At 41.8% G+C, this 25902-nt stretch overlaps 1 protein-coding gene across 6 annotated transcripts in view; it reads right to left on the reverse strand.

Moving 5' to 3' along the window:
• ubr3 (ubiquitin protein ligase E3 component n-recognin 3) overlaps positions 1 to 25902 on the reverse strand; it is a 245906-nt gene that overhangs the window by 183460 nt on the left and 36544 nt on the right. For all 6 annotated transcript variants that reach the window (XM_061235075.1, XM_061235076.1, XM_061235073.1 and 3 more), the window contains one exon: positions 12397 to 12537. In XM_061235075.1, coding sequence (XP_061091059.1) covers positions 12397 to 12537 — 141 coding nt within the window. The remainder of the gene's footprint in view (positions 1 to 12396; positions 12538 to 25902) is intronic.

Genomic DNA, 25902 nt, shown 5'->3' on the forward strand with positions numbered 1-25902 from the left:
GTGGCAGGGCATCCAGCAGATCACAAATTACAGGAGTAACCAGGAGCCACCCACCGACAATATCGTCTCCTTGGCAGAGGAGCTCAATCATTTCTTTGCCCGCTTTGAAACAGTGGGGCTTGATAATGGAGCTGCACCTTCACCAATGGCCTCTGACCACATACTGACTGTACAGACACAGGAAGTGAGGCGAATCTTAAATTCTGTGAATGCAAGGAAGGCGGGGGGGCCGGATGGGATTCCAGGGAGAGTGATCAGAGACTGTGCCCACCAGCTTGCAGATGTCTTCACAGACATTTTTAATCTGTCTCTGTCCCAAGCTACTGTGCCGACCTGCCTCAAATCAGCCACAATCATCCCAGTGCCCAAACAAAGCAACATCAGCACTTTCAATGACTATAGACCTGTGGCACTCACCCCTGTCATCGCCAAGTGTTTTGAGAGACTGGTTATGAAGCACATTAAATCTGCCCTCCCCCCTAACCTGGACCAACATCAGTATGCATATAGAGCAAACAGGTCCACAGAGGATGCTATCGCCACAACCCTTCATACAGCACTGGCGCACCTTGGACCAGAGTGGGACATATGTGAGAATGCTTTTTATAGATTACAGCTCGGCGTTCAACACAATTGTCCCCAGTAGGTTGGTCACCAAACTTCTCGACCTGGGTCTCAGCAACTCTCTGTGTATGTGGATTAAAGACTTTCTATCCAACCGCCCACAGACAGTCCGACTCGGCCCACACCTCTCCTCCAGTCTGTCCCTCAGCACCGGCGCACCACAAGTCCACTGCTCTACTCCCTCAACACACATGACTGCATCTCCACACACCCCTCAAACACAATAATTAAATTTGCAGATGATACAACAGTGGTGGGACTGATTTCCAACAGTGATGAGACAGCCTACAGAGATGAAGTCCACAAACTGATAGGATGGTGCACAGACAATAACCTCACACTAAACATCAAAAAGACTAAAGAAATCATCATCGACTTCAGGAGACACAGAGGGGACCTTTCTCCCCTAACCATCAAGGGAGAGGAAGTGGAGAGGGTCTCCTGCTTTAAGTTCTTGGGGACCCACATCACTGAGGACCTCAAATGGACAGCCAACTCCAGGGCACTGGTAAAAAAGGCCCAACAGCGGCTCTATTTTTTAAGGTCACTCACTCAAGAAAACCAACTTGTCTGCTGAGCTGCTCAAGGCCTTTTACCACTGCTCTATCGACAGAATTTTAACCTATTGCATCACAGCATGGTATGCAAACTGCATAGAAACAGAAAGGAAATCCCTGCAGAGAGTCATTAACCCTTCGCAGGAAATCATCGGACTTCCCCTGCCCACACTGGATGACATCTTCAGGTCACGCTGCATCCGCAGAGCCAGCAGCATCCTGAAAGATGGAACCCACCCCTCTCATCACCTCTTCTCTCTGCTGCCATCTGGAAGGCGATACAGGGCCTTCAAAGCCCGCACCTCCAGGCTGCAGAACAGCTTCTTTCCAAGAGCCATCACTGAACTAAATAAACACTCCCCCCCTATTGCCATCACATCTGCATCATAACACTCAGGACTAATCCATCATTTATTTATATATATTTATTTTAATAATTGTGGGACGTGCAATATTTTCTACTGCTCGAATGTTCTTCAATGCTGCTTTTAAACTCGGGTGCGTGAGTGTCTAACGTGTGTAGTGTGTGTGTGTGCATGAATGTGTAGTGTGTGTAGTGTGTGTATGCATGTATCGTTTTAGGTGCTGCACACCAAATCTCGTTGTACTGTTTTTGTGCAATGACAATAAAGCTTCTGATTCTGATTCTGCGTTTTGTTGCTCTGCAATTTCCACTTGTTGCACCTCTTGTTCTGATTCCACTGTTTTGTTTGTTTACCAGTTGACAGAGTATTTCTGGGGCAAGGTTGTTTACACACTTAAAAAATAAGTTTAATAAATGATAAATTTATAAAACTGTCTAAACTTAGCCAGTTATGTTTCTGTAAAATTAGGCAATGGTGCCAACTTACTGGTTTCTGATCCATTACTTTCAGTGCCTGTTTATATAATGACCTGATGGGTGTAATTGTTGTTTGGTTGGCCTGGCCCGAAAAGGTTATACAGCATGATAAATGAGAAAATGTTATGGCATGCATAAACTGCTGTGCTGCCTTAATAGGTATGTAATGTCTAATTAAGCGGAAGCAATTTTAATTCGTTTTGACAGTTTTGCACAACCTCTTTACATGTTTTTCAAACTTAAGCTGAGATTCTAAAGTAACACCTAAAAATGTAATTTCATGCACCTCATCTATCTCTTGCTCGTCAATCTTTATTCTAAAATTTTCACAGAATTTTTTTATTTATTGAAAAACACATTGAGACTGAATTTTTATTGTTGCAGTTTATTTAAAATAATTTTGTGGTACACAGTATCAAAGGCTTTATATATATATATATATATATATATATATATATATATATATATATATATATAAAAGGTATAAAATAAAAGGTATCCAAACCAAAATTATCCTTGGTCTTAGATTGCCTTAACTGTGTGATAACCTTACCAGTCTCACTTTGATCTAATATAAAAGGACGTTGATTGGTCTCTCAATGTATATTTTAACTGTACTGGTTGGAAACTTGCTGCCAGTTCCTCAGCTCTTTGAGTAAAACATTTATTAAATTTGTTTGCAAGTTCCATACTATCATTACTAACTATTCCACTTATAATCAATTCTAGTGTTGATTTTTGTGGGTTAGGCACTCTACTGGTTAAAATATATAAGTGCTTCCAAAGTGCCAAACTTTTCCCTTCTGATTCAGCAATCAATTGCATGAAGTAACTACCTTATTTCTTAGTCCTTTAAAAACAAGTGTGTCCGTGAGTGTTTTTGTGAATAATGAGCGTTTGAGCACGAGGTCTCTTTTTTCCCCCATCAGGTGGCGAATATCCTGATTCAGCCACGGTAAAGCCATACTACGTTGTGGGTGCTTCAATGATCGAGTGTATGTCTGAATCACATCTGTAAGTGTTTTCTTCATTGTAGTACAGCAGTTATTTAAATCTTGAATTTGTTCAATGTTATCCCAATTAATATTCTGTAATTCATTTGAAAATTAATTACAGAACGTTATTTTATTCCTGTGAACTCTGATTGAAGGGAGTCATTGCAGAAAGATTGTAGAGGTTTTTGGAATAATTTTCAAACAATTAAAATTATATTATGGTCGGACAGACCTGCAATTAAATTGTACGTCTTTCTCACTCGCTCAATTCTATTTGTGAAGATCAAATCAAGAAGGGTTTTACTGACTTTAGTAAGTCTGGTTGGTCCTTTAATTATTTGGTGAAAATCATGTTTTGAATACATCGTTTTCAGTTTTTGCTTACTGCTTTTGTTCAGCCAATTAATATTTATATTTAGGAGACTAAAAAGACAATTTATCAGTTTAATTAATTCAGCCAAATCCTGGTAAAATTAAACGTGACGCTATATAATCCTCCCTCACATCATAATATATATTACATTTAATTTTTGTTGACAACACTACATTAATAGCCACGCATTCTAAAGGTTTGTCCAGATTAATTTGAACACATTTAAAAGTATCTCTAATATAAATCAACACTCCGCCCCCCCTGCCCATCAATCTGTCTTTTCTAAAACAAATGTAACCAGGTACATCAATCATATGTGTTGGGATATTACGGTTTAACCAAGATTCAGTCTGACATGGCTCAGGCAGTAAGAGCAGTCGTCTGGCAGTCGGAGGATTGCCGGTTCGATCCCCTGCCCGGGCTGTGTCCAAGTGTCCCTGAGCAAGACACCCAACCCCCAAATGCTCCTGACGAGCTGGTCGGCGCCTTGCATGGCAGCCAATCGCCGTTGGTGTGCGAGTGTGTGTATGCGAGTGTGTGTATGCACGGGTGAATGAGAAGCATCAATTGTACAGCGCTTTGGATAAAGGCGCTATATAAATGCCAACCATTTACCATTTACAGTCTGACAAAATCTGAGTTGTCTTTGTTTACCTTCCACATGACCAGAAGTGCCTTTGTCACTGATGTGTGGGGCCTGGCCCAGTAGCTGGGCTTCTGCTGGGGCGGGGGCTTGGCCTAGTGGCTGGGCTGCTGCTGGGGCTGGGGCCTGGCATTTTAGCAGCAGGCAGTTTGCTTCTCTGGTCTGGTAGTCTGCTAAATGCCTAAATTGTAGTCCACATTCATCTGAATGAAGAGTAGAATCACCAATGAGTTGTTGAAAATCAGTAGACAGCGATTCAAAATGAAAAACGTCCATTGGTTCCTTCCTTCTGGCAGAATCAAGCCAAACCAGTGCAGATTCACAGAGACAGCCCTTGGACAGATCACTTATTTGGTCTGGGTTAGAATTTGCTGTAAGCATGCCATTTGCTTCTCTTGGTGTGTTGTTTGCTGACTTTATTCGAAATTCCATTGTAACATCCTTTCTGCCGGAAAATGGAATAAGTAACCAAATGTCCATGTCCAAAAAAATCAGTCTTGGTGTGTTATTCAAAAGTGCAGAATGTCCAGGAGTAGTTGATCGATTTCCTGCCAAACAAAGGTCTTGAGGTAGAGCAAGCAGAAGTCACAAGCAAAGTAACAGTGTCCAAACGATTCCATTTTCTCTGTACCTGTTGATTGAATCTTGTCTTTGATTCACGTGTTTCTTTGTATTGAAGCATTTTTGTTGAAAAACATGGGCTAAAACTGATAGAATCTGTAGAAAATTGTTGAATTAAAGGATAGGAGAGGAGCCTAACAAACCACACCTGTCCTCGGCGACCATCTTGGATTTCTGCCAATGACATGAGGAACAATATTTTAACACACTCTGTGTGCACTGGAATTATGCCACACTTCTCCAAAGAAGACATCCTGTTACCAGTTGGTAGCTCTATGATAAAGAAGCTTGGCATGTGGATGTCATCCGAACACATCACTGTGCTTTATATAGTTCAGTAGGATGGTATTCTCTTCATCATAGAAGGAAGCAAAATAGCATTCTATTTATTAATAAAGCCTTGCTAGGCAAACTTCCTCTTTAACGTATCTCAAGATGGGATTACGTTACAGGCACCCAGAACAAGAACAATTCTGAGCAATACCGCTTTTAACGCATTTTCACCTTAGCTGTGGAATAAATGTCAGGATATATAGAGGTTAGATTGCCTTACCCCAGTTGAGTCCTTCAAGAAACTAGTGATGGATTTGATATTACAAAAAGGCCAATTGTACCTGCCTTTGGGATAAACTAGGACAATCAGATCACTATTCCCTGTCCTATGTCCTTTTTATGTTTTTATTTATTTATTGATTTTATTATTTTATCCCTATATTCCGCGTGGTGTATGTGATTTCCTAGGATCCAAACTGTAAATTTTGTTTTTGTCACTCTAAATGTTTTATTGTAATCAGGGCGCCCCTGAAAAAGAGACCTTGGTCTCAGTGGGACTTCCCTGCAATAAATGTTTCTATCTATCCATCTATCCATTGTGGTCCAGCACTGAGCAAACATGACCTCTTCAAACAATACAACAGTGAAATTATGTCACACCTTTTGTTTCAACAGCCATCAACCTAAAATTCATGGCATGGCAACAGTGTGCAAGATATCAATATTTCTTGTGCAATATACTATCAGAAATACATAAAGGAGTAACATGGTGGTTGGATGTGACACTTGCCAGTTGTCTTTAGGCAACAACAAAACAAATGTCCATAATTTGATTATCATTCAGTCATTTTTCTAAGCCTAAATTTCCCATAATAAAAGTTCACCCAAACTGTCTGGGCGTGGTAATGAGAATTGTCAATAAGCTATGATTGACAGACCATGCTCCCACTTTCCACATATTGTCGTTTATTACCATAGCTATCTCCGTGATACGCGCTCATCTTGGTAGAATTTTCACAAGCTAGCTAACTTAGTATATCAACTATCAATTGCTAAGGTAAGGATGCTGACTTATCCAAAGATCATTTCTGGTAGCTAGCTAGCTAAGTTAAGATAAAAGTATGACTATACTAAAACAAACTAGCTAGCTAACGTTATCAATAACATCACCAAGGGACTACAGATGGAAATTAGCTGAAGCTAAATGTGGTACAATACATCAAATGGCAACATTTACGTTTAATATTGTACATGGTCCCTTACAAATAAACAAATAAATGAAACCAAATTAGCTAAATTGTGGTAGACTAAATGAACATAACCAGAAATAGTCTAATAGTCCTTAAAAGGCACTCTAATTTAAGTGAACCAAACAAATGTCAAATATTTATATCGTCTTGCCTGGAGGCCGGTGGCACAAACTATGGATCACAAGTTATAGGAGAAGGATAAGGAGAGTGTTTATCCTCGAGTGACACACTATGAGGAGATCACTCTCAACCGGCTGTAAATAGGACAATAAATGTAAAATTCTTACTTCTCCAAAACTAAAGAACCAACATATTTAATACTTTCATTGTGTTTCTCCAATGTCCTCTTGTGCAAAACCTATAAAATGTGACCAACCACCATGTTACTCTTTTAAACATCATGCTGAATGAATTCGGTATGCATTTGATTAGTCCTCTAGGAGAATAAGAAACTATTATATAACCCTCACTTCCTGTTGCCAACTGGTGGCGCTATGACAGTAAGTAAACAATGTAATTTGGAATGATGCCCACTTCCTGTTTATGCAGCTTGACATGTTAATTCAACGCCTTGCCATGACCACACCATTCAAAATATACAACTTACTTGAATGTTTGACATAATGCTGCCCAAATTTGGTATGAATGTTATGAACCCCCGAGGAGAATGAGACTATTATACACACGTGGACAAAATTGTTGGTACCCCTCTGTTAATGAAAGAAAAACCCACAATGGTCACTGAAATAACTTGAAACTGACAAAAGTAATAATAAATAAAAATTTACTGAAAATTAACCAATTAAAATCAGACATTGCTTTTGAATTGTGGTTCAACAGAATCATTTTAAAAAACAAACTAATGAAACAGGCCTGGACAAAAATGATGGTACCCTTAACTTAATATTTTGTTGCACAACCTTTTGAGCCAATCACTGCAATCAAACGATTTCTGCACCTGTCAACAGGTATTTTGGCCCACTCCTCGTGAGCAAACTGCTCCAGTTGTCTTAGGTTTGAAGGATGCCTTCTCCAGACAGCATGTTTCAGCTCCTTCCACAGATGTTCAATAGGATTTAGATCAGGGCTCATAGAAGGCCACTTCAGAATAGTCCAATGTTTTGCTCTTAGCCATTCTTGGGTGTTTTTAGCTGTGTGTTTTGGGTCATTATCCTGTTGGAAGACCCATGACCTGTGACTGAGACCAAGCTTTCTGACACTAGGCAGCACATTTCTCTCCAGAATGCCTTGATAGTCTTGAGATTTCATTGTACCCTGCACAGATTCAAGACACCCTGTGCCAGATGCAGCAAAGCAGCCCCAGAACATAACCGAGCCTCCTCCATGTTTCACAGTAGGGACAGTGTTCTTTTCTTGGTATGCTTCATTTTTGCGTCTGTGAACATAGAGTTGATGTGCCTTGCCAGAAAGCTCCAGTTTTGTCTCATCTGTCCAAAGGACATTCTCCCAGAAGCTTTGTGGCTTGTCAATATGCATTTTGGAAAATTCCAGTCTCGCTTTTTTATGACTTGCTTTCAACAGTGGTGTTGGTCGTCTCCCATGAAGTCCACTTTGGCTCAAACAACGACGGATGGTGCGATCTGACACTGACATACCTTGACCTTGGAGTTCACCTTTAATTTCTTTGGAGGTTGTTCTGGGCTCTTTGGTTACCATTCGTATTATCCGTCTCTTCAATTTGTCATCAATTTTCCTCTTGCGGCCACGTCCAGGGAGGTTGGCTACAGTCCCGTGGACCTTAAACTTCTGAATAATATGTGCAACTGTAGTCACAGGAACATCAAGCTGCTTGGAGATGGTCTTATAGCCTTTACCTTTAACATGCTTGTCTGTAATTTTCTTTCTAATCTCCTCAGACAACTCTCTCCTTCGCTTTCTGTGGTCCATGTTCAGTGTGGTACACACCATGTCACCAAACAGCACAGTGACTACTTGTCACCCTTTAAATAGGCAGACTGACTGATTACAAGTTTGAAGACACCTGTGATGCTAATTCGAGGACACACCTTAGTTTAACATGTCCCTATGGTCAAATTATTTTCAATCTTTTGAAAATCTAGGGGTACCATCATTTTTGTCCAGGCCCGTTTCATTAGTTTGTTTTTTAAAATGATTCTGTTGAACCACAATTCAAAAGCAATGTCTGAAGTTATTTCAGTGACCATTGTGGGTTTTTCTTTCATTAACAGGGGTACCAACAATTTTGTCCACGTGTGTATAAGCCTCGCTTCCTGTTTCCAGCTGGTGGTGCTATGACAGTGAGCCTTTATTGATATATGGATGTGATTACACTCCAACAACTAACATATGTGTAAAATGTCAGCCAGATCACACAATGTAGAATAAAATTAAACCCACTTCCTGTTTGTGCAGCGTGACCTGTACATTTTATGCCTCGCCATGACCATACCGCTCGAGATATCAAAAATGTGTTTGCAATTTATTATCAGGACTATCCTGAGATATACTTATCACATTTGGTGTGAATGTGATGAACCACCTTGGAGGAGTATTTAAAAGTTTGGTATGTGTAATAACACACAAAATCCAAAATGACTGATATCCTGTTTGAATAAGTGGTTGCGAATGTGACATTTGTCTGTCTTGAGAAGATCCACATGCCTATTTGGCGCTGGAAGGTGAAAGTAGAGTACGGTGCAAAGGTTTTAGGCAGGTGTGAAAACTGTAAAGTAAGAATGCTTTCAAAAATAGAAATGCTAATAGTTTATTTTTATCAATTAACAAAATGCATGAAGAGAAGAAGTGAATGAACAGAAGAAAAATCTAAATCAAATCAATATTTGGTGTGACCACCTTTTGCCTTCAAACTAGCATCAATTCTTCAAGGTACACTTGCACAAAGTCAGGGATTTTGTAGGCATATAGTCAGGTGTGTGATTAACCAATTATACCAAAAAGGAGTTAATGATCATCAATTTAATATGTAGGTTAAAACACAATCATTTACTGAAACAGAAATAGCTGTGTAAAAATGGGTGAGGAACAGCCAAACTCTGCTTCCAAGGTGAGGTTGCAGAAGACAGTTTAATGTCAAACAAGCTCTCTCAAAAATACAGTTCATTTGTATGACACTGGAATACCAAACAATGTCCACGCAACTAGTATATAACATCACCTAAAAAGACATTCAAAATCACTCACTGTCCTGCCTGCATATTGATCTTAAAGAACATACTGAAAGGTTTTTAAAATAGTGCATCAGGCACCAGATCAAAATCCCATTACATGGCCGTTTTATGAAAACGCAGCTGCTTCTGACAACTACAGTGGTGTGAAAAAGTGTTTGCCCTCTTCCTGATTTCTTATTTTTTGCATGTTTGTCACACTTAAATGTTTCAGATCATCAAACCAATTTAAATATTAGTCAAAGACAACACAAGTAAACACAAAATGCAGTTTTTAAATGAAGGCTTTTATTATTAAGGGAGAAAAAAAAATCCAAACCTACATGGCCCTGTGTGAAAAAGTGATTGCCCCCCCCCCTGTTAAAACATAACTTAACTGTGGTTTATGAAACCTGAGTTCAATTTCTCTAGCCGCACCCAGGCCTGATTACTGCCACACCTGTTCTCAATCAAGAAATCACTTAAATAGGACCTGCCTGACAAAGTGAATTAGACCAAATGATCCTCAAAAGCTACACATCATGCCGAGATCTAAAGAAATTCAGGAACAAATGAGACAGAAAGTAATTGAGATCTATCAGTCTGGAAAAGGTTATGAAGCCATTTCTAAAGCTTTGGGACTCCAGCAAACCACAGTGAGAGCCATTATCCACAAATGGCGAAAACATGGAACAGTGGTGAACCTTCCCAGGAGTGGCCGGCCGACCAAAATTACCCCAAGAGCGCAACGACGACTCATCCAAGAGGTCACAAAAGACCCCACAACAACATCCAAAGAACTGCAGGCCTCACTTGCCTCAGTTAAGGTCAGTGTTCATGACTCCACCATAAGAAAGAGACTGGGCAAAAATGGCCTGCATGGCAGAGTTCCAAGATGAAAACCACTGCTGAGCAAAAAGAACATTAAGGCTTGTCTCAATTTTGCCAGAAAACATCTTGATGTTCCCCAAGACTTTTGGGAAAATACTCTGTGGTCTGACGAGACAAAAGTTGAACTTTTTGGAAGGTGTGTGTCCCATTACATCTGGCGTAAAGCAGCGTTTTGCTGCTTCAGGACCTGGAAGACTGGAATGGAACCATGAATTCTGCTGTCTACCAAAAAATCCTGAAGGAGAATGTCCGGCCATCTGCTGAAATGAACTTGGGTTCTGCAGCAGGACAATGATCCAAAACACACCAGCAAGTCCACCTCTGAATGGCTGAAGAAAAACAAAATGAAGACTTTGGAGTGTCCTAGTCAAAGTCCTGACTTGAATCCTATTGAGATGCTGTGGCATGACCTTAAAAAGGCGGTTCATGCTCGAAAACCCTCCAATGTGGCTGAATTACAACAATTCTGCAAAGATGAGTGGGCCAAAATTCCTCCACAGCGCTGTAAGAGACTCATTGCAAGTTATCGCAAATGCTTGATTGCAGTTGTTGCTGCTAAGGGTGGCCCAACCAGTTATTAGGTTTAGGGGGCAATCACTTTTTCACACAGGGCCATGTAGGTTTGGATTTTTTTTCTCCCTTAATAATAAAAACCTTCATTTAAAAACTGCATTTTGTGTTTACTTGTGTTGTCTTTGACTAATATTTAAATTTGTTTGATGATCTGAAACATTTAAGTGTGACAAACATGCAAAAAAATAAGAAATCAGGAAGGGGGCAAACACTTTTTCACACCACTGTATGTTGACAATGAGGGCTTTTCAAGCCAACCGGAAGAAGTCTGTTTTAACATTACTGTACCTTATATGCTTGTGATTTTCTAGCTTGCATAGCTTTTCAAGATTTGAAATGCAAGCCAACATCGCTATAAAAATAAGAAAATATGCGCTTCTGTTACGCTGATTAAACGGTGACACGAACATTAGCTATACTGAGTGTGAAACGCAAGTTACATTAACGCAACAGTGAACAGCATTGGGATCAACTCCAGTGATGGTAAACTGACTTACCTTTCCATGAGTTTTCAAATGTCTGTTGAAATTTGACGTGGTTGCTCCCACATGTATTATTTGAACACATTTTGCTAGTTGCAATCATTTTGTTTGGCTAGATGAGCCTAAATTATTTAAACTCAAAGGCCACAACATGTGGAACTGCAATCTTAGCGAGCTATGCTGCAAGAAACACATCTTAGGGTGTTGCTATGGTTGCTACTAAAAGGCGCACGGTGTGGCGCGTAAAACGACGTTGGGTGTGTTTTATGTAAGGAATATCTTTCATATAAATAATTGAAAAATAATCATTGGCTGTGACATTATTCACTTTTTCATTTTCACAATGCCATTTGGCAGTCTTTATTGACGAGTCCAAGAGACTCGAGTCCGCATCTCTGCAATAGAGTCCTGCGCACCTTTGGTGCTTGGGCCATAATAATAATACAATAATTTGTATAGCACTTTGAGCATACAGCACAAACACTTTACAGCAGTGAAAAACAAATACAATAAAAATACATAATGCCATAAAAGAAAACACATTACTTAAGATCAAATAAAAATAACAAACTAATGTTAACTTGTGAAGAACAACACTGATTACAAACAAATCATTTGCTCGCTAGCTAGCTGGGCTCATGCCGTAAACCATCCCACTAACGGTGCTGGCTAGGTGGGTAGATTAACTGTTTACATGGCTGTCTTCCAGAGCACTGATAGGAGATGGAAAGCTCGATTCAACAAGTGACTAGTAAATTAAAATGTAGTCATTTTAATCCAGTACTCTATTTTTTTTGTGCTGCTAACATTATACTCTCAGATGCCAGTATCAACTCCCCAATACTGTATCAACTCTCAGACATACTTCCAGCATAAGATAATACAGTGCAGTCCGTATGTATTTGGACAGTTGGTACAATGTCTGTTATTTTGGCTCTGTAGTCCAGCACATTGGATTTGAAATGTGATGTGAGGTTAAAGTGCAGACTGACCCCGGTAATTTGAGGGTATTTACCATCCATATGGGGTGATGTGTGCAGGAATCACATCCCTTTTTACACATAGCCCCCCATTTGAATGGATTGAGGAAGGCCCCACAGAGAGAAAGAAAAATTACAATTTCTCACCCAGTAATAGCCCTGCTCCAGTCCCTGCTGCTGCAAGCTCTATAGCCTCGGTCTTCTCCTCTGCTGAGACCAGGCCAGAGCTTCTCAAGGCAGAGAGATACTTGTCATAGTTCTTCTTAGCATACATATTCTCTTCTTGTCCTACAGAAAATGGGCAAAACTCATTTTACACTCTCTTTACACAGACAGCATTTTCTTGGCTCATTTATTAACACAGCTCACACTTTCAGCAGCTGGAATAATAGCTCTACAATATTACATGTTTACAGGTAGGGCAGTAACCCATTAACCACTAATCTGGAGTCAAAAAAGAAAACAGGGCCTCGTTTCCCAAAAATGGAACTTAATCCTTTTTTTGATGGACCTTACCATGGACCAATGGCAACATGAAAAAGTATTTCCAAAAATGGACAGATGCAGAAAGGACAGATGCATATAGCTATTTTTTTCTTTCCACACAACTCATTTGGCAGAGGAAGTCCTAATTTTAAACTCTCCCCCCCTAGTCAGCAGGACAGGACATATAGCATTCACAAGCATTCAAATGAACACTTATAGCAAACATAACCTCAGTTACTTTTAAGTTAATGTGGAAAAAGCAAAATGAAAATCTTGGCAAATTTCAGCCACATACCATCAGATTTTCTTTCAAATCAGTTCCATTTAAAGCTGCAGGTAATATATATATATATATATATATATATATATATATATATATATATATATATATATGTACACACACACACACATCATGCTTAATTGGTAGTAGTTATAGAAACAGTTAGCAGCATACACTGTTTATAGCCTCAAATCTGCACTCCAAAACAAGGGACTCGGCCCAAATTTTTAATTACAAAACAAAGTGGTACACAACGTGAACCAATGAACCTATCCAAAAGACATTCTTGGAAGAATTAAATGTTTGCCAACTTCATCTGTGTGGTAGGTGGTTACTAAAGGTAGTTTCGCAGCGGCAACTATGTAAGCCAACGTTACCTGCCGGATAGATCACACAACCTAGAACCAGCTGGATCCCTGCTTGCCAGTTACTGTTGTGGTCTATACGACTAGACTCCCAAAAGGTCCTGTATGAGGGCTAAGGCTGCCCCAACACATGCTCTGCCACATAACTGTTTGACTAGGCAAATTATCCCATTAGTGACAAATTATGACATTAAGTTACAGTGAAAAATACAATAAGTAGCAACTATTGCATGTAACCTGCAAAAATACACTGTGCATTGTGTCAGAAAGCCTTGGGTGTATTGTAGCCCTGATTCGGCACTCTACTGGACATTTTACAATAGGACCTTTCTGATAGTAAGCTTCACATTCTGAAAGCAGTTGTTTGCAGTCAGAACCTAATATTTGGACAGAGGTACAATTTATTTTATTTTGGTTCTGTACACCAGCACATTTCATTTGAAATTAAATGATGAACATGAGGTTAAAGTGCAGAGTCATATTTAATGTGAGGGCATTTACATCAATATCAGGTGATTAATATAGCTATTAGATCCTTTTTATACATAGTCCTCTATTTTATGCGACCAAAAGTTATTGAAAAGTTGGATTATCAGCCATTTCTGATTAGTTGGGTGTACTCAAACTTAGTGCAGGTATAAAAAGAAAAGGTTCAGTAAATAGTCTTGATTCAAGGCTGATTGCCTTTAAAGTCTTGTGTTTGCCAACATTAGGACCAGAATTGTGCCAATGGCAGTCGAGGAAGGCATTATGAGGCTGAGAAATAATCACAAAACATCTCCCCGCTCAGCAATGCACTTGCTGGGAAATCTGTGAATAAAGGGCTAATAATAGGCAATTCTATTTTAAGAAATGTTAAGCTAGAGACCTGAACTACCACACTTTGCTGCAGAAAGGGCGAGCAATATTGAAGTCAATATTGAAATGCCAAAATGGTTTTAAAAAAAAGGCAAAAACTCATTTTCAAAAATTATTATTCATGTCGCCGCTAACAATGTCTGTATGAGGCCGTCGCAAAGCATTTTCTCTGGTCCAATGCGGCGAGGTGACGAGATGTATAGCAGATTAACAAGACATGCTGGTTGAGCGACTGGTGCCCCTCTAATAATGTGGGCTTCATAGACAATTGGCATACTTTATGCACAAGGGTGAAGTTCTTCTCTAAAAACTTGACTTATAGTCTTAAACACTTCAAACACTGACTGTGTATATGTGCTACACTGATTTCAGCTGATTCTTATGAACCATGCTAGGAACGCCTCAGAATTAGAGGTTCGCAATGGTACAGTACTGTGAAAAAGTTTTAGGCAGGTGTGAAAAAATGCTGTAAAATAAGAATGCTTTCAAAAATAGAAATGCTAATAATTTATTTTGATCAATTAACATAATGCATGAACAGAAGAAGTGAATGAACAGAAGAAAAATCTAAATCAAATCAATATTTGGTGTGACCACCCTCACCTTCAAAACAGCATCAATTCTTCTAGGTATACTTTTTTTGTGCGCATTTTTTGAAGGAACTCGGCAGGTAGGTTGCCACAGTTCTGCTGTGGATTTAGGCAGCCTCAAATGCTTCTGTCCCTTCATGTAATCCCAGACAGACTCGATGATGCTGAGATCAGGGCTCTGTGGGGGCCATACCATCACTTCTAGGACTCCTTGACTCCTGACATTGGCTGTATGTTTGGGGTCGTTGTCCTGCTGCTGAATACATTTGGAGCCAATCAGATGCCTCCCTGATGGTATTGCATGATGGATAAGTATCTGCCTGTACTTGAGGAGACCATTCATTCTGACATTCTGACATTACATTACATTACATGAATGGCATTTCGCAGACGCTCTTATCCAGAGCGACGTACAACAAAGTGCATACCCATAACCAGGGATAAGTGCGCTGAAAGACCCTAGAGGGAAGTATAATTTCAACTGCTACCTGTACAACAAAGATAAGGACCAGGGCCTATTTGAATATTTTTTTTTTTTACGAACAAATAAACAAACAAACAAAGCAAAATTGACCAAACTTAATGATCCAAACACTGCTTACCTAGCCAACTAAAAATACCGATACACAAAGTAAATCACAAAGACAACAATTAAGGTTCACAGGGAGGTAGGGAGGGATGGGGAGAGGTGCTGCTTGAAGAGGTGCGTCTTCAGTTTGCGCTTGAAGGTGGGGAGAGATTCTACAGTTCTGACCTCAACGGGGAGTTCGTTCCACCACCGTGGAGCCAGAACAGACAGTAGTCGTGAGCGTGAGGTGGAGGTTCGGAGAGGGGGAGGTGCCAAGCGGCCTGTGGAGGCTGAACGAAGAGGTCTGGCAGGGGTGTAGGGTCTGATGATTTTTTGTAGGTAAGCTGGGGAAGACCCCTTAACTGCTTGGAAGGCTAGCACCAAATGTTTTGAATTTGATGCGAGCCATGACAGGCAGCCAGTGGAGGGAAGTAAGCAGGGGGGTGACGTGTGAGTATTTGGGAAGGTTGAAGACCAGATGAGCTGCTGCATTCTGGATAAGTTGGAGGGGTCTGATGGCGGACGCTGGGAGGTCAGCCAAGAGGGAATTGCAGTAGTCCAGGTGGGACAGAACCATCACTTGGACCAGGAGCTGGGTCGAGTAGGGGGTGAGAAAGGGGCGGATTCTCCGTATGTTGTATAGGAAGAACCTGCATGACCGGGTCACCGCTGCAATGTTCGCGGAGAGGGACAGTCTGCTGTCCATCACCATGCCGAGGTTCCTTGCACTGGGTGATGGCGTAAGTGTGGTATCCATTACATTACATTACATTACATTATTGGCATTTGGCAGACGCTCTTATCCAGAGCGACGTACAACAAAGTGCATACCCATAACCAGGGCTAAGTATGCAGAAAGACCCTAGAGGGAAGTACAATTTCAATTGCTACCCGTACAACAAAGATAAGGACCAGGGCAAATTTGTTTTTTTTTTTTTTTGGTTTTTTTTTTTAACAACAAAGCAAAAGTGACCAAACTTAACTATCCAAATACTGCTTACCTAGCCAACTAAAAATACCGATACACAAAGTAAATCACAAAGACAACAATTAAGGTTCACAGGGAGGTAGGGAGGGATGGGGAGAGGTGCTGCTTGAAGAGGTGCGTCTTCAGTTTGCGCTTGAAGGTGGGGAGAGATTCTACAGTTCTGACCTCAACGGGGAGTTCGTTCCACCACCGTGGAGCCAGAACAGACAGTAGTCGTGAGCGTGAGGTGGAGGTTCGGAGAGGGGGAGGTGCCAAGCGGTCTGTGGAGGCTGAACGAAGAGGTCTGGCAGGGGTGTAGGGTCTGATGATTTTTTGTAGGTAAGCTGGGGAAGACCCCTTAACTGCTTGGAAGGCTAGCACCAATGTTTTGAATTTGATATGAGCCATGACAGGCAGCCAGTGGAGGGAAGTAAGCAGGGGGGTGACATGTGAGTATTTGGGAAGGTTGAAGACCAGACGAGCTGCTGCATTCTGGATAAGTTGGAGGGGTCTGATGGCGGACGCTGGGAGGCCAGCCAAGAGGGAATTGCAGTAGTCCAGGTGGGACAGAACCATCACTTGGACCAGGAGCTGGGTCGAGTAGGGGGTGAGAAAGGGGCGGATTCTCCGTATGTTGTATAGGAAGAACCTGCATGACCGGGTCACCGCCGCAATGTTCTCGGAAAGGGACAGTCTGCTGTCCATCACCACGCCGAGGTTCCTTGCACTGGGTGATGGCGTGAGTGTGGTATCCCCGAGGGAAAGGGAGAGATCCAGATGGGGAGAGGTATTAGCAGGAATGAATATAATTTCAGTCTTGCCTGGGTTGAGCTTTAGATAGTGGTTATCCATCCAGCTCTGGATGTCACTCAGGCAGGCAGAGATACGGGCAGAAACCTGTGTATCAGATGGTGGGAACGAGATGAAGAGTTGGGTATCATCCGCATAGCAGTGGTAGGATAGCCCATGTGCAGTGATCACAGGGCCAAGGGAACGAGTGTAAAGAGAAAAAAGAAGCGGGCCTAGGACTGAGCCCTGGGGAACTCCTGTGGCAAGGGGCCGAGGTGTCGATACCATACCAGCCCAAAGAGGTAGGACTCAATCCAGTCCAGGGCTGTGCCGCAGATGCCCGTTGCTGACAGGGCGGACAGGAGGACGGAGTGATCCACAGTGTCAAAGGCAGCAGAGAGATCTAAAAGAATGAGGACAGAGGAGAGGGAGGCTGCTCGTGTGGCATGGAGCGACTCACTGACGGAGAGGAGCGCGGTCTCTGTCGAGTGGCCCGATCTGAAGCCAGACTGATGGGGGTCTAGCAGGTTGTTGTTAGAAAAGAAAGAAGAAAGTTGAGTAGAAGCAGCTCATTCTATGGTTATAGAAAGAAAAGGAAGAAGAGATAGCGGGCGGTAGTTCAGGATGATGGAGGGATCCAGGGTAGGCTTTTTTAGCAATGATGTCTTTGTGCTTCATCAACAGAGCTTGGACAGCACATCTGTAAACCCCTGTCTGCCTTGAAAATTTCTGCCTGGGAGAGACCTTGCTGATGCAGTATAACTACCTGGTGTATTATTGCTGTGCTCAGTCTTGCCATGGTGTATGACTTCTGACACTGAACCTCACCTTGGAAGGAGAGTTTGGCTGTTCCTCACCCAGGTTTAACCCTTCTACACAGCTGTTTCTGTTTCAGTTAATGATTGTGTTTCAACCTACATATTAAATTCCATATTAGCTCCTGTTTGGTATAATTGGTTAATCACACACCTGACTATATGCCTACAAAATCCCTGACTTTGTGCAAGTGTACCTAGAAGAATTGATGCTGGTTTAAAGGCAAATGGTGGTCACACCAAATACTGATTTGATTTAGATTTTTCTTCTGTTCACCCCCTTTTCATTTTGTTAATTGATTAAAAAAAAAACTATTAAACTATTATCATTTTGAAAGCATTCTTACTTTCCAGCATTTTTTCTCACCTGCCTGAAACTTTTGCACAGTACTATACACATCTTAAAGCCTCTATATCTAACATATTGGAGCCAAATATTTACTATATTGAGACTGTCTGCGCCTCGCAGAAATGTGCAACATAAAGCTAACCATGGTATCAATTTGGAACACCTCACTGCTATAAAAGAACGCCATGTTGTAGCTACAACTTGTCGTGAATCATTCTCAAAAATTGGATTATTAAATTAGATTTCTTGCTCCTAAAGCATCACTTGTTCACAAATTCATCAAAGACAATAATCTTAATCTTACAGAAACCGGTCTAAAACTTGGTGAATATGTTGCACTTAATGAAGCATCCTCTGTGGATTTTTTAAGTATTCAAGAATCACGTCCATCGGGCAGAGGTGGTGGCCTTGCAGCTATTTATCTTCACTGAGTGTAACCCCTAAGTGTGGAAATACATTTCCCTCTTTTGAAGTTCTCACAATGAACTGTGTACAGAATAAACCATCTTACATAAGTGGTAGGATGCAGTCTTTTTTCTTGTTCGGCCTTATTCTGATTTTCTGAAAGAATTTGCAGAATTCTTGTCATTCCTTGCCGATTGTTGGTGATTTCAACATGCATGGTGATAAACACAATGATCCCCTAGGCATAGCCTTTGCCTCTGATTGACTCTGACTGGTTTTGTACAGAATATTTGTGGGCCCACACACTATCGTAACCATAACATCTAGCACCATCGTATGGTATCAATGTTGTAAGTCTTAACATTGAACCTCATAACCCTGTTTGAAATTCAGGTAACTAAGAAATTTATATCAGAGCCTATATATTACTAAAGCTGATCGATTATCCCAGAAGCCATTCCAAAGATTAGCCACTCCCACAGTCTTTCCTCAACAGCAAGGAGATTGCAGGTGATGTATCACTGGACCAATTGAACCAGTTAACTCTTACACTTGAAAATACACTCGATAAGGTTGCCCCTGTAAAAAGAAAAAGAAATGTCATAGGAAACACTATACTCCTTGGTATAATGATACCACCTGTGCACTGAAGCAGTCAAGGAGAAAACGGGAGTGAAAATGGTGGTCAACTGAGCTAGAAGTATTTTGTCTTGCATGGAAAAATTGCCTCCTTCAGAACAAGCAAGCTCTTGCATCTGCTAGATCTACCTTCTCTAAACTAATTGACCAAAACAAATAACCCAAAATGTATCTTTGGCACTGTACATAAGTTAACTAAGAAACAATCATCAGAATCTGCTATTCATCCTTCTGATTATAGTAGCAATGTCTTTATGATATTTTTCAATCAGAAGATTGAGGCTACAAGCAGGAGACGATCCTCCCCTGGAGCAATGCAGGGATAAGGGCCTTGCTGTGTGGATCTTATTGTGGCTACACAGGGGATCTTGCGGGTCCCAGCCATGTACCTTAACCACTACACTACAGGCTATTAGAGACCAATAATTGTCTCCTCCTCCTGGCATTACTCCTGCCATTAAATAATCAAGCCACCTCTTGACTGCGTCAGGAAAACACATCTACAGTGGCACTAAACTGTTGACACTGTTGAAACCCATTGACATGGATGAGTCGTCTAAAATAGTTATGTCCTCAAAACCAACTACCTGCCAACTTGATCAAAACCCCCAAAATTGGTTAAAGAACCTTTTCCTATACTAGGCTATAAAATGCATTAACACATCCTTAGAAACAGGATATATACCAGTCTCTAAAAATGGCAGTTAAGCCATTATCGAAGAAACCAAATCTCGAACACGCCAAGCTGGAAAACTATAGACCTCTCTCGTATCTTCCATTTTTAGGGAAATTACTGGAGAAAATGGTGGCAAAGCAGTGCTTACCTTAGCTCAAATCACATGCATGAAATATTCCAATCAGGATTTAGAGCACGCCACAGCACCAAAACAGCACTTGTTAAAGTCACTAATGACCTCTTACTGTAACCCTGTCAGTTCTTGAACTTCTTGACCTAAGTGCAGCTTTTGATGCAATAGGCCATGAGATTCTATTGGACAGACTGTCGGACTTCATGGACAGGCACTTGCCTGCTTTAGATCACACTTGTATGATAGGAAACCGTTCGTTAAGCTAAAGAAAGAAGAGAAATGTGTACCTTTACAAAATTTTGATGGTTGTTTTTTTACATTAAATACTGTAGGTAAAAGACCTTGGTGTTACTATTGACCCAGATCTAACTTGACAAACACAAAAAAAAACATCCAGAGTGGCTTTCTTTCAGCTAAGGAACATAGCTAATATTAGGCACTTTTTATTAGCAGGAGATGCAGAGAAACTGATCCATGCTTTTGTTACATCTAGGCTAGATTACTGTAATGCCTTGTTATCTGGCTGCCCTAATGCCACCCTGAAGCATCTTGACTAGGAGCAAGAAGTATCAACATATTTCTCCGGTGCTGGCTTCCCTGCACTGGCTAACTATCAAATATAGGACAGATTTCAAGGTCCCGCTTCTGACTTTTAAAGCTCTACATGGTCTTGCACCAATTTACCCAACGAACCTGTTTTTACCCTATAAGCTGACGGGTGGTAGAGCTCTAACTACTGTGGAAAACCCAAAATTTATTAGGGAGTATATTTAAATTAAGATTAAAAACGCATCTTTACAATCAGGCTTGTAAATCAGTTATTGCTTTGTTTTTGGTTCAGGTGATGGGTGCTAGATGAGGCTAGTGGTTACTTAGTGCCACCGGTCATGTGTGGATTTCTGAGTAAGCCTTAACGGTGCCAGTGGGGTTAGCTACAACCTTAAGACACCGGGCAGGTACGTGTGGTACATGCTTTCTGCTCTGCACAAAATAAAATTTTATGCCTAACATCCTCCTTTGTTATTGTTTTCCTGCCACACCCCCAACCCCCAGAGCTCATGGACCACGCATGGACCTCACTGGAGCTACAAAATTCATCCCCTACCCTCTGAACTTCAGACTCTACATCCCTCCAGTTTCATATATTAAACCTATAGGCCAGTGGAGGATGGGCATGCCCCTATAGCCGGGTTCCTCCAAAGATTTCATCCCATCAGGGAGTTTTTTCTTGTGATTGTTATTAGGGGTTTTCCCCCCTAAAAGAGTTGTTTACCTCATATGCTATTGGGGATTTAGGGCTGATATGTTGTGTTCTCTTCTTCTGCGTTACTCTGTAAAGCGTATTTGTGACAGTCTTCTGTGAATAGCGCGATACAAAAATACATTTAGTTGAATAGAGGTCTGAAATACTTGCAGGTTCCCACAGTCGGGGACAGCAGTGCCATTTTTCTTCAAGAGGAGCTTGCATTATCTTCAAAAATAGATATGTCTGTTTCAGGAAGTAAATACAGTACCAAAATACTCACCATAGGGAATCTGATAGGGAACCTGCATTAAACACAGAACACTCATACAGTTCTCAGAACAGTTATGTGGTAATCTATTTAATAACATAGACATTTAAATCATGGTTTTGTTTTGTTTCTATTCATACACGACGCAGGTAAACTGTTTTAAATATGGATTTATTTGTAAAAAGCGCAATTTCCGTCATCACAGAATGCGGACAAGAGGCAAAAATGCTTAAAACTGGTGTCTCGGTGGCGCAGCCTGCAGAGCACTGACCGCATGCTCATTGTGAGCCGCGACGTCAACGGTTCGAATCCGACCGTCTGACAATTTGTCGCATGTCTTTCCCTCTCTCTCGCCCCCATTCTTCCTGTCTCTATAGTCTGTCCAATAAAGCTGAAAAAGGCCTAAAAAATATCTTAAAAAAAAAAAAAAAAAAATGCTTGAAACACAACTCACCCAATCTCACACTAAAAGAACAATAAACAACATTCCTAATTGCTTGCCGATTTAGACATCCAGGCAGAATATGCTGAATTGAACCAAAGAGTTATTTGTCCTGGAAAAGAATGTAGAAGTAAATTTATGCAGTTATTTTTCGTAGTTACAATTGTACCACACTTGTTACAAATGTCCCAGACATGCTTTACAATTGTAACATTTACATTTGTTTAAATTGTACACAAACCGTTTGTGATCACCTCAAACATAGTGCGACTTAATGTAGCAGACAGGCAAGCGTATGCACTCTGAAGTGACATTTCACAGCTACAAACTTTTCCAACCCGGAAAAAGGACCAGCAAACATCCTTCCAGCGGAACACCCCAGCTTTCCGCACCTCTCCAGGACATCACTCACAGCACCATCGCGGCTCCTATAAGGACAGCACACCTTTTGGATCCAATGCATATGGACTCAGTAAGAAAAAAACATTCAGGCATAGCCAGCGTTTAGTTTAGTCTTAACGTCGTAACTGTTTTTGTGAATCTGTGTTTCCATATTTGCCGTCTTATCATTGGAATGTATTTTGTTAGCTATATATATATATATATATATATATATATATATATATATATATGTACGTGAATTGATTTGCCGTCTTTTGCGCATATATAGAGTAAACTACGCAAGTAGTCTTCTCACAGCTAAGAATAACTAACAGACCCACTTTACTTTCCTTTGTTCAAGCGACACGCACACACACACCCTACTAACTTCCCATTAGTTTATCTGTTCTGTGTTTGTACGTTTGTTTAATAAATATATTTTATTAAACCCGGTGTCTGTTTTGGCATCACATAGACATGAGTCGAGTTAAAGCAGTCTTTCGAAGAACTTCCTACCTTCAGGTTATCGGTATGTTGAATCATTAATATTGGTTATTTTTGTTATTAATTAAAATACAAAATTTGTGGTGAGATATTTCTGATAACAGTAATTTTATGAGATTGATAACTTTTTGCAGTTATACTGCTACAAAACATTCATTGGCGCCCCAGTTTCGTAGAGAGTAAAATCCCTACGTTATTTGGCGGCCCGTGCAAGGACCCTACATTAATTTGGTGCCCCGTGTGAGGAAGACTAGCTTTGGCTCATATTTCATGTCATGTGACTCCAGAACGAATTCTGGGCATTCCTTGGCTTTCTCAGCTAAATAGCCACAAGTGCAATTTTCTGAGAAGACCACTAGATGTCACCCTTGTTCCATTTTTGAAAGCCTGCATGAGCCGCTTTTTCAATACACAAAAGTGCATTTACAGAAAAGTGCATTTTTTCCACTAGCCGTGTGTACTTGAAGACCTCCAGGGAACTTAAGTATTGGTTCTGTGTTTTTTGCGTGTGAGCAGTAGGTTATAAGGAAACCTTGTTAGTCTATCAGCAGTTGTAGATTTGTTGTCAAATTACTGCGTTAGTTAGACCAGGTGTGTTGCATTTTCTGTCATTAGTTAGCAAATCTCGTGTGTTTTTCACCAGCCGCTGGCAGTTTCGCTCGGTTCTGTTATTCTGATTAGGTGATCAGAATCAGTTAGATACTTTGGACGCTGCAATTGTTAGGATAATTTTTAGATCGCTAGTTTGCATTAGTAATTAGCAGTTTATATAGGCGTGCTCAGAGCGACGCTAGCGTCGCGCCCCTCCCATTTTGGAATGGTATGGTGTGTCAGCACCCCATTACGGTCTGCTCTCTCCCCTTCAGAACGCGCTTCCAGCGACGTGGCCCTCCACGGCGACGGAACCCCACCAACCTCTGCTACCCCTCACTGACCCCCTGTGACAACTTCACAGTTGCAGGGGGGCTATGGAACTGCCAGTCTGCCACACGGAAGGCTGACTTCATTACTGGTTATGCCTCCCTCCTGTCCCTACAGTTCCTTGCCCTCACCGAGACCTGGATTACACCAGAGAACACTGCCACCCCCGCTGCCCTCTCATCCTCCTTCTCCTTCTCACACACCCCCCGGCCCTCTGGCCGTGGAGGTGGCACTGGCTTGCTGATCTCCCCTTCCTGGAAATTTTCTGCGTTTTCCCTCACTGACCTATCCCTATCCACATTTGAATGCCACGCTGTCTCAATTACTCACCCAGTTAAACTTTATATTGTCGTTGTTTATCGTTCTCCAGGTGCCGTGGGAAGTTTCCTTGATGAGCTTGACACTCTACTCAGCTCATTCCCTGAGGATGGCACCCCACTTATCCTCCTGGGAGATTTCAACATCCACCTGGAAGCCTCCCAGTCTGCTGCCTTCTTACCGCTACTTCACTCCTTTGACCTCTCTCTGCAGCACTCTCCCCCAACTCACAAGGCTGGAAACTTTCTTGACCTGATCTTTCTGAGGAACTGCTCCTCTTCTAACCCCACTGTTACCCATTTACACAAGTCCGATCACCACTTAATTTCCTTCTCCATCCACCTAGCTGCTCTACCTCCCTCCCCTTCTCTCACCCCCACTGTTTCTGTCCGATGTAACTTCCGCTCTCTATCACCCTCCTCCCTTGCCCCCAGAGTCACCGCTTCCCTCCCTCCTCTTGACTCCTTCTCCAAACTACCCACTGATTGATTCCGCATCTTCCATGCTGCTTTCCTCTCTCTCCTCAGCCCTTGACTCTCTCTGTCCTCTTGTCTCCCGGCCTGCTCGATCCTCCCCTCCCAGCCCATGGGTTTCTGACCTTCTACATTCCTCCAGGCCAAGCCTACGTGCAGCCGAGAGGAAGTGGAGGAAATCAAAAGACCCGTCGGACCCGTCTTCCTACCAGTCTCTCCTGGCGGAATTCTCCTCCGCTATCACCACTGCCAAAAGAAATTACTACCAAAGAAAAATCCAGAACTCCACTTCTAACCCCCGTCAACTGTTCTCCGTTTTCTCCTCTCTCCTCAGCACACCTCCCCCACCATCTCAGTCCTCGCTCACTGCTGATGACTTTGCGGTATTTTTTGACGAGAAGGTTGCAGATATCCGCAGCACCTTCGCGACCACCACCACTTCTATGCCTGCCTCCATTTCTGTGTCTGCCCCGTTTCTCCTCTTTCTGTCCCCTTACAGATGCTGATGTGTCTCACCTCCTGCTCTCCCACCACCCTACTACTTGTGCCCTGGACCCCATCCCCTCAAACCTCTTTCAGGCAATCACGCCTGACATCCTCCCGTTTGTCACCTCCCTTGTTAACTCCTCTCTGTCCTCTGGCTGCTTTCCCTCATCATTCAAGAGGGCCTACATCACCCCGCTCCTAAAGAAACCCACTCTTGACCCCTCCTGCATTCAAAACTACCGTCCGTCTGGTATTCAATGTTCCCAGACATTCACATGTCACCCCCCTGCTCAGCAACCTCCACTGGCTGCCTGTTATGGCTCACATCAAATTTAAAACTTTGGTGCTCGCATACCAGGCAGTTAAAGGATCAGCCCCTGTGTATATTCAATCCCTTATCAAGACCTATACACCAACAAGACCCCTCCGTTCTGCCACTTCGTGCCGTCTGGCGCCTCCCCCTCGCTACACCTGCACTTCACGCTCACGACTGCTGTCTGTCCTGGTCCCACGGTGGTGGAATGACCTCCCGGTGAATGTCAGAACGGCAGAGTCTCTGACCTCCTTCAAGCGCAGACTGAAGACCCATCTCTTCAGGCTACACCTTTCCCTCCCCAACTCACAATCACTGTGATTAGCCTTAGACCGTAATGGCACTTATGTATAGATATCGTTACTTGTATAGGTATTGTTG

Source organism: Conger conger, chromosome 3 (genome assembly GCF_963514075.1).
Source record: "Conger conger chromosome 3, fConCon1.1, whole genome shotgun sequence".
NCBI classification, from domain to species: Eukaryota; Metazoa; Chordata; class Actinopteri; order Anguilliformes; family Congridae; genus Conger; species Conger conger.